Raw genomic sequence first — 10046 nt, 5'->3', positions numbered from 1 at the left:
TTGATACTCCTTCTATTTTTGAAAAGAGAAACCACTAAAGAACTCTGGAACGATATAAGGACGGCAAAGTTTGTCGCTCTCGTTACATCAATCATAAACATCAAACAGAACAACGGATGTGTAGGCGGTACGAAACTAGATATTGGTAGCATAGTAAATAACAACTAAATAAAAAATAATAGACCAGCACAACACCTAATTTTATAAACGGAAACTAATTCTTATTGGTTCTCGAACTTTCCATTTGAACAGCAAGTTTCCTAAAAAGTTTTCCTCTCCTAAAGAATTCATAAGAAGAGTTTCTATAGAACTCTACCTGGAATAAAAGAATGGGTCCATTACAACAGCTAAAAACTGAGCGCTCTTTCTGTTATTTGAGGCAGAAAAGTGTCCGAAGTACAAGCAAATAAATGTAGGTTGCTTTGTTGTAACGTTTCAGCTGTGGAGAAGGTTTTGGATTCTTTGTTTCTCCATGTTGGTCTGAAGACTGTTTTTAGTTGCTTCTGGAAAAAGGTGAGCTACCGCATATGATTCTCTTCTTCTTTCTTCTCAGGATTTCATTATCCATTGCAATGCAGCCGTGAACAGCTTCGGCGATATAGTATCGCCTTGTCGGACTCCCCTTCCCAATGGGTATGGTGAGGGAGCGGTGGAAAAGCTGTATCTTAGTGGTGCATCATTGTAGCAGTTGGCTAGTGTCTTCACGTACGACGCGTCCACACCTTGATCGATCAGTGCTGACAGTATTGCGTTTCTAAACTGTCGAAAGCTTTCTCATAGTCGACAAAGGTTAGAACAACAACAGTCTGTGTTGTCTACAGTGGGGCTAGAGTCTGGTAGTTTACATATCGTATGTGGGAAATGTACGGAGGGTAAGGATTTAGCACTTCTGTTTTTCTGTCTTCTTCTTTTTCTTTTGCTTTCAGTCGCAACCTATCATGAACCAGTTGGAGACCGCCTACTATCTTGTACGATACCTCCGGTTTATTGAATCAACAGGGGCAAAACTAGGTCAGAGGACCAGGAAGGAAAGTGAATCAACTGAGAAGAGTGCATCGCGAGCCTCAGAAACACGAAACGAACCTTGTTATCAACTTCTCTATTACCCAATGCCGAGGACTACGCAAAATTCCCAATCTTTGTACAGCAGAAAGATCAGGGTCTCCGGACAGGCTTGGTAAGGGAGGGTAATTTGTTGTCTTGCCACGTGACTTAGACATAGCGATGACAAGGCAACATCTTGAGGATGACACCCTATATGTTTTATCCTCCGCCAATGGATTTAGAAAGGAATGTCGGGTGAAACAGCGGGAAATCAGGGCGTATCACTCGTCACAGAATTGAACTACCTAAATGTCCGGTTCTATACCTTTTGATAAGAACTCACAAAACCTCTGAAAATGATTTCGCTTCGAATAATCCACGTGATTTTAACGGAGCTGTCATAAGTGTTACTGGGCGCCCCTAGACCAGCTGCTCAGATCTGTCCTTGCTCTAACTTACTAGTCCATACGGCACCCTCAAATAATTTCGTAGCCCGTCGTTCGAACACGAAGATGTGAGTCCTTTCAGGTTACGTCGCTCTATACGAACGTTTCAAACGATGGAAACTTGGAACAAGTGCTTCCATCTTTTCAACCAGGTGTGTCCGCACATTAAGTTCACGGAGAGAAATGAATACACAACTGGTTGGCTTCGCTGAATGTACGCACGTATTTGCAGAATAGGATGTGGAAGACCGAATATTATCAGAAGCCCAGCAGCAAAAAGAGCTTTGTCCACTATCTTTCAGTGCATCCTAGCGTAATGGCGTAATGAAAAAACCAATACAGTTAACATGTACGGGACGCCGACAAGGATTGACCGATGCGGATCTGTTGCGAAAAGTGGGTCTAGAGAATGGTGTGGGGGTTGTGGAAATTCTACCAACAAACTTTAAGGGTTAGCTGGCACGCAGCCGTGCGTAACCCTTAAATCCTCTCTGCACTGCACTGAGATAGTGGTTGCATAGTATCAGGAGTGGTGTATCATACCACGTACGGGCTGAGGAGCTACATGGCAAAAACGGGTCATCCCGTGTGTATTCGGGTCAACGAGCATCTAGATGGGCTTGCAAAGTCTAAACTCTCCACTCCCTCGTAGCACACCGTAGAATACACCATCAAAAATCCAAAATGGAGGAAGAAGTTACTATACTGTTCTTCAAGCCTGAGATTATGGCATCTAAAACACAGGATCGCCGCTATAAGTCCAAAAACGAACAGTAAGAATGACTACATTGCGGTCACAAACGAACTACCGCCTTATCAAGGTCTCTCCGAGTTTTGATCTATAGTGCATCCTGTCAAGCCCATACAAGCATCGTTGTCACTCACAGTTGTGGAACGTGGCGGTCTGTTACGTTAACAAATTCACCAAATGAACCACAAGCCGATGCGTTGTACTGAGTTTCAATAAGTTTCAATATTGTTTGAATGCTTTCCATGGCCATGCTTTCCATGCAGGGTGATCGGGCCCTTGAGAGGACAACTCACTGATGGCTTTGACTTTATCATGACACCCTGACAAGGGATTGACTCCGAAACGTTTTGTTAGATAAGAAAGAAAATCAATACCAATCTTGGCTACAGTACAAACAAATCCATCAAAAGTGACCTGTTCAACATCCCAAGATTCATGGATATTCGAACGCGGGTAAAACCCTCTCTGAATACTGTGAAGTTTGGAAGGATTATTTTGCGAGTAGTCACAGATTGAGAAAATATGAGTTATGTGATAATGAGCATGTTCTAGGAAACAAAACCTTCGAAACCAACTTAATAGACAGTTGCTCAGGTGAGAGTGCAACATTGTGCATGGTTTTTTGTCATCACTGCAAATTCACAAAAAAATCCTTACAAAATACCTACCTTGTTCCAGCCAATCAATGCAACGATCCACATAACACAAAGCATTTTCATTTGGCTGCAAGCTTAATCCACATCAGAAAATGAAAAAAAAACGTTGAAAGAACAAAACAGGAAGTAGATGTAAAAAAGATTGAAACTGAAAAAAAGATTTGCTCTTAAGCACAAAAAGGAGCGGGCCAGGTCTATAATATAACCTGTAGCTGTGAAACCTACTTTATTCTAATGCAGTCAAGATGGAGGCAACACGTCTGTGCTCCCAAAGTCCTTACAATATCATGCTATATAATAGCGCGCTTAGTCCGTGTGTGTGTTTGTCTGTGTGTCACGAAAATACTCCGTAATGATGCAAACCTCTACACTGGTGAAGTGCCAAATCATCGCAATGCACCTGATAGGCGAGCACTCTAACTTTTCACCATTGTCCAAAGCTATGAAAACAGGTATGTTGGCTTTGATAAGGCAAATTAGTTTCTCTCATGTGTTAGTAAGGGTGAATAAACTTTTATGTGAATGTATACTTCCAAATTTGCAAGCTATCATGCTATATAAAAAGCTTATTAATAGCTTATTCTGTCACGTGTGTGCGTCTCTGCATGTGTGTGTCTCAGTCAACAAATTCCAAAAAGCGAGGGAGACGGATATCATGCGGGAGTCCCAAGGCGGTAGAATGGGTTTCTGTGGTTCCGTCGCATATCTATTTCCCAAGATGTCTTGCTGATGCTGCTAACATCCTTTCTTCAAAAAGAGGAAACACACGTGCGAACGGCTTATCAAATACAATCCATATATATATATATATATATATATATATATATATATATATATATATATCATGATATATAATAACGAGCTTAGTCCGTGTGTGTCACGAAATTCGAAAAAGGGGATGCGACGGGTACTACGGCGCCAGATACCTATAGAAGGGGGTGCGACGGGTACACCGAGGTCGGATTGGTGCGCCGGCGCCAGATACCTATAGAAGGAGGTGCGACGGGTCCCGCGGTGTCGGACACCTTTATGACTCCTCCGCGTGTCTATTTGCTTCTTCGTTCGCCTCAAGTTTGTAGCATGCCGTTCTCAGAGAGTGGAAACACGCATGCAAAAGGCTGCTTAAATAGTATTTTTCTTTTGTCTTCCACGTCATTTTATGCCAACAAATCATACTTTGATAACTGTCTGGGGAAAACAGTAGGAAAACCCATACTTGGAGTGATACTTTTGAATTTTGTCTATAATGTATTGGTAAGGAGTGTTTGAAGCTGAAGTTCGAATGTTCTCCAAATGTAGAACTGACGAGTTTAGAAAGAAAACTGTGAAATCTTTCGCTTTTATTATAATATAAAAAAGGAAGCAAGATTGTTGGAGATACACAAGTCCAATTTCATAGAAAACTGCACTAACATTAATTTTCGTTGATCAGTGAAGGCGAGCGAAGCAAAGAGCACAGAAAGTCTGAAGTCCGGCTTTAGCCGGACGTTCAGACTGGTATATATATATATATATATATATATATATATATATATATATATATATATATATGGGGCCGCGTATACGAGTTTGATTGCTACCTGCACGTGGTGGCCCTGCTTTAACTAAACGCAATCAGGCGTTCGAGTGTACGCATTGGGAACATACGAGCTATATAACCTGCACTGTTATATGGCGAAAGTTTCCCATACACTGCAAAAAGGTGTTGTCGTCCAGCACACCGCCAAAGCCCATAACCTAAAAGGTCAACTGCCTGAAGGGAGCATGGAATCTTTGACAACAACCATTCGTTTCGTCACGCTGAACTGCCAAACACTATCGAGTGAACTCCAACAAGCCGTTCTATCCAGATATCTCTGTGTGCCTTTTGGTGCACTGCAGGAAACACGCATGAGGGATCGGCCCGTCATCAGCATCAAAAATAACACCATATGCGATGCTGATGAGAACAAAGTAGGTGGCGGCGCGATAGCTGTGAGGAACGATTGCAAGAACCTGGTGGAGGAATTTGGCTCAACGCCGTCTAGATGCGCTTTTCTACGACTGCGGGATCGCAGAGAACGTAAACTCTGGATCGTAAGTGCTCACGTACCTACGGAAACCGCTGAGGACAACAGTAAGGACGCCTTCTATGATGAACTCAATGCGTTGATGTCTAAAATGCCAAGCCAGCAGGTGGTCATTGTCGGAATCGACGCAAATGCGAAGATGGGACTCGAACAGCAATCCGATGTGCTAGGAAAATGGTACTATGCAGCGGAGCGCACGTCGGACAACGGTGACCGTCTGGTCGACTTGTGCGAACAGACGGGCCTCATCATCGCTTCCACGTTCAGGAGGAATCCTCGACGCCATCAGCTTACGTGGCAGGGGTCAACCCTTTTAACGCCTGAAGAGCAGCGCAAGCGGGAGATGAGGACTTTTGAACTTCAGCTCGACTACGTTCTGTCGAGGAACATTCCTCAGTCAGATATCTGAAAATCTAAAGCTGTTTGGGACGTCGCGTTCGACTCTTACCACCGTCCAGTTCTTCTCAGCTTCAAGATACGATTCCACAAGAGAAACCGAGGAGTTCCTCTTCAACCGAAAATCGACATGGCAGGTCTGAACTATGAATGCAGAAGAAAATTCCGCCAACATGTGTCTATTCATGTTGGAGTACGGACCAGGAAGAAGCTTAGCGATGCGGATTCCTTCACAAAGTGCATTCAGGACGCTGCAAGGGAAACGCTCCCGGTTCTATTGCCGCAGAAGAAGTTTGCCTTTGCATCTGCGGAAACAAAAACCCAGGTACAATTCTGTATGTGTCGCGCGCAGCGCTGATGACTTCAACCAGGAAAAGCATCTTAGAAGCAAGCTGCGTCGTCAACTGCAACAAGACCGCAGTAACCAATGGACGTCAAGAGCGATGGAGTTTGAGAAGGCGTGGGAGGACAGGAACCCGCGGAAAGCCTACGCTCTACTAAAACAGTATAGCGGCAAAATGAAAAGATGTTCCCCTGTCCTCAACACTACCAATGGGGTAGCTGTCGGTGAAGCAACCCTTCCAATTTGGAAGGAACACTTCAAGATCTTGCTGAACCGGCTAGCACCGTCAGCTCTTGAACTCGAACACGTTCATAGACCGACATATGCGGTTAACGAGGAGCCACCGACCGAGTCGGAGGTCCTGGTCTGTACTTAGAAAATGAAGAATGGAAAATCTGGTGGAGACGACGGGATTAGCGCAGAAATGCTAAAATATCTTCCTCCGTCTGGGATTCGTGAGATGACAAAGATCATCCGTTCAATATGGATAAACGAAAGGATACCTGATTCGTGGAGACACGCTATCATAATTCCCCTCCACAAGAAGTTATCCGTCACGGACCCCAGGAATTATCGAGAAATCTCTTTGCTGCGTGTTATGTACAAGGTATTGGAGCGCATTATCCTGGACCGACTCATTAAACATCGCGAAGAAACAACGCACGACGAGCAAGCTGGCTTTCGTCCTGGCCGATCTACGATTGACCAGGTGTTCATCGTCAGGAGAGTGATCGAAATCAGGCAGCGGTAGGTATTCGAAGCCAATGCAACTAGCGTTCCTGGACTTTGATGCCGTGTTCGACTCTCCTCACCGAGCCCGTCTTCTCAACGCGCCGATGAAGTACCAGGAAAGTTCGTTCGCTTGCTTGATGACATGAATCAACGAACAACTGCTGCAGTTCGAATACCAGCCGGATGTACAACACCGTTTGAAGTGGTAACTGGAGTAAGACAAGGGGCAGTGGCAGGACCCTTCCTGTTCAAATTCGCCATCGACGACATTATGCGAAGAACAGTCGACCAGTGTCCTGCCCACATTGTCTTAGCACCACCAGGGTGCCTCTTGACTGACCTCGAATACGCCGACTATGTTGTTATATTCGCGAAAAGCAGTACGAAACTTCAGCATGTTGTCAACCTTGTATCGAAGCTGGCTGCAGCCTATGGACTACGTCTACGCCCTGATAAATGCAAGCAGATGTGGATCTCTTCGAGACCTCGAACGGGAATCGGGGTGGACGGACAACCGATAGAACTCGTCGATGAGCTCTGTTACTTGGGCTGTACGTTGAAGAACAACGGTAGCAACGAGAGAGATGTTCAGCAAAGATGCGCTAAGGCCACTTCTGCATTTAACTCCTTAACGAAATGTCTGTGGTCGACCCCCATCACCAACGAAGTCAAGCTGCGAGTCTACCTATCCGCAATTCGCCCTATCATGATGTACGGATCGGAGACTTGGGCAGCACCATCAACGGTTATGGAGAGGCTTGACTACACGGAACGAAAGCTGCTTAGACGGCTACTTGGCTACTTTTGGCCTAGGGTATGTCACAATGAAGATCTTAACGCAGAAATTGATGTGGTATACCGGCGGATGACACGTGGAAGATATCAACATCTTGCACCGCCCTCGAAGCGGCTAACTGGTACTTTTATATATATATATATATATATATATATATATATATATACTCACTCGCCTCGCCGGAAATGCGGACTCACCTCGCCGGAAATGCGGATAAGACGCATTAGCCCAACGTTGAGTAAAGTAAGCCAAAAAGGATGAACGGTTCGATGAAGGGAACTGATTCTACTTGGGAAAGCAGAAACCGTTGACCGTGTTCGTGCAAAATCTCCAAGCACAAACACGTGATCCATTAAAAATTAAACTGATCAGTGAGATGATATGCGACTTATTTCAAATGCTTCCGCTACTGCATGAAAGCAAAAGCTTGAATTTTAGAGGTGACAACAACAGAGCAAATAGGAAGAAAAGTTCTTCCTTTTGGAGTTGGAAATTATATTTTGGATCGCTCATAAAGTGCAACGAACCTTTGCACTTTCATATTTTATAGCTAAGTTGCAAGGGATAAGAAGCATGCATACCGAACATCTGACATTTTTTGGTCTTTTTTTGGAAAAAATTTACTTGAATACTGTGTAGAAATGCATCTGCAAAGTAGATTCTTGAAGTTTGTTCTCAGTGAACTCTACCCAAATAAGCGCCTGAAAAACAGTGGTCAGGAAACAATGGCAGTGCCGGTTTTTTGCTCCGACCCGCCCTTTTATCTGTTTCAGTCCGTCCACATCTCATCCAAGCATCTCAACGTGGCATTGGCGCTAGAAACGTTAAAAATTACAGCACGTCTCTTAGCAGCTCCCATGTATAATACCTTGTCAATCGTAACACTAATTTATATGATGTTTTCACATAGCAACGTATCGGTTTCTAAGTGTTTAGTTTCCTTGGCTCCTAAAGTATTGGTAAGATAGAATCATGACATTTTATCCTTTCTCTCTTCTTCTTGGATGCTTGAAGCCACTAAACAATAGATAACAGCAAAAGAATAAGAAGATGTCAGATATGAGAATGAAAAAAAGGAGATAATTTTAATGAGGCACATATTTCGCAGAATGTCCTTTCACGTCCTTTCAGCCAACGTCCTTTGTTCTCGCACACCGCTGCTTCGGTATCCTCTTAGTGATCCCAAATCTTGATTCTCACTAAGTGGGATAAGATTTTAAGCGGTGCTAACGTTGGGATTTGGTCGAAATCATGGGTAAACAAGTGAGTGCTTATTCTCTTCACTTGAGCTAGCCCCACACCATAATGCCCTTCAAGTTACGACGGCCAGCAAGCGCCGGAAGACAACTGCCCGAATCTGGAGGAGCCGGCGCTCAGCTGTCACAGAATGGTACTCTACCCCTTCCGGACTCATAAGGTTCTGTTTCCATTTCTTCGATGGCATCGGGGCTGCCCTCCCATCTCGAGCGTCCTGCCACTCCGAGAAAGAAGTCCCGAGGCCTTTTATCCAATACTACAGTGATAATAATATCAATAACAACAATAACAATGATGATAATAATAACAATTGCAGGAGTATGAAAGGCAAAAAAACTTAAAATAGAATACTTCAGCGCAGCTACATGGCTACACAACAACAACAACAACAACAAAACAACTGTATACAGTGCAGCACAACAACACATTATTCGATATAAAAGTTATACCGTTGGGAGGCTACACGGCAAACGACTAGGGCTAATTGTGATTAGCGGATGGGTCAGTATGTTATATTTGTTGGTTGTCGCACAGCACCTTTTCAGCCAAGTTCAGCCTGGTTTTGCCCCAGAGGAGGTGGGTCGGCTTACTTCTCCATGTGCTGAGAAACTACTGCTTTTCTGGCATCAATATGAAAATATAGGAGAAATGAGTTCAAATACCAGTTACAAAGTGACAATTGTAGCATGTGCACTTGATGAACCAAAGGTTTCGTGTAACACTGACTTTTTGTTTTAGGGAATATCCTTCTTAGATGTGCATTTTTAAAGTTCCCCCCGGCTTTCGTCTGAATTCCTCTTCACCACCTTTGCAAACTGTTTCCATCCCCCACTATTCTTCTCATTAGGGAAGATCCGCCTACTTTCTGAATTTCGTTCCTATTAGCATTGATTGTCGCTTTTGTAAAATTATAACACGCGTTGTCTTCAACGGTGGCTATGCCCGTAGTCTGCACAAGATAGCACAAATAGATAAGAACGGCGAGGAAAAACTTCGTCAGAGATTCCCGAGCTCTATCGCGAAACATATACACAAAATTTTCAAGAGACGTTCAAGCATTCTCATACGATGCCTCTTAAAAGCAATCAGTGTCTCACCCCGTGTCCGCTCCAAGGAGGAGCGGCAGGTATTGGTGGATGGGACCAAAACCCGCTGGATCCGAAGGAGTTCGTGCTGGGCTAGCCACCACATGGCATCCTAGCTCCTCCGACCTCTGCGGACTAGCGTTTAGGGTCCTATCACTTTGCCCTGCTTCCACCTTCAGAGGCCTCGGGACTGCCCAATTATCCCATACTCCCACCTTATTGTGTGGATGCGATGTGGTAGAAGTGGTTTTCTATACGGTTTTATCCTATTTTCGACAATACATAGCAATAACAGAATACACGACATCAAGAGATAGAGATAGCCGTGGATAGAGGTTAGAGGCGATTGCAGATGGTGGATGATAATTCCAGATGGTGAATGTGGTTACAAGTGGTTAATCGTTACGTTCAACTTCAAATATTGTACGGCGACATAAGAGAACGAACACCAAAAACAAGCGCTCGGAGTCA

General features: G+C 44.1%; 3 protein-coding genes across 5 annotated transcripts; all 3 read left to right on the top strand.

Annotated features, from left to right (window-relative positions):
* Nucleotides 1–4568: 4568 nt before the first annotated feature.
* Nucleotides 4569–5375, top strand: RB195_015133 (uncharacterized protein; the record flags this gene model as incomplete). The annotated part of the gene is made up of 1 exon (XM_064205701.1): nucleotides 4569–5375. One exon carries the CDS (start codon nucleotides 4569–4571, stop codon nucleotides 5373–5375), a length of 807 nt encoding a protein of 268 aa, XP_064061582.1.
* Nucleotides 5376–5508: 133 nt separating this feature from the next.
* On the top strand, nucleotides 5509–6081 carry RB195_015132 (uncharacterized protein; the record flags this gene model as incomplete). Of its 2 annotated transcripts, none has more annotated exons than XM_064205699.1 (1): nucleotides 5509–6081. In XM_064205699.1, the coding sequence occupies one exon, from the start codon at nucleotides 5509–5511 to the stop codon at nucleotides 6079–6081; it is 573 nt and encodes a 190-aa protein (XP_064061580.1). The 2 variants fall into 2 exon arrangements, with proteins under 2 accessions (XP_064061580.1, XP_064061581.1); XM_064205700.1 differs by having other exon boundaries at nucleotides 5536–6081.
* Nucleotides 6082–6303: 222 nt separating this feature from the next.
* Nucleotides 6304–9672, top strand: RB195_015131 (uncharacterized protein; the record flags this gene model as incomplete). 2 transcript variants are annotated; one of them, XM_064205698.1, is made up of 3 exons in its annotated part: nucleotides 6304–6452; nucleotides 6522–7354; nucleotides 9536–9672. In XM_064205698.1, 3 exons carry the CDS (start codon nucleotides 6304–6306, stop codon nucleotides 9670–9672), a joined length of 1119 nt encoding a protein of 372 aa, XP_064061578.1. The 2 variants fall into 2 exon arrangements, with proteins under 2 accessions (XP_064061578.1, XP_064061579.1); XM_064205697.1 differs by lacking the exon at nucleotides 9536–9672 and adding an exon at nucleotides 8847–8968.
* Nucleotides 9673–10046: the final 374 nt, after the last annotated feature.

Source organism: Necator americanus, chromosome V, assembly GCF_031761385.1.
Source record: "Necator americanus strain Aroian chromosome V, whole genome shotgun sequence".
NCBI classification, from domain to species: domain Eukaryota; kingdom Metazoa; phylum Nematoda; class Chromadorea; order Rhabditida; family Ancylostomatidae; genus Necator; species Necator americanus.
Note: the sequence above shows the minus strand (reverse complement) of the source record. Positions and strands in the feature narration are given on the sequence as shown.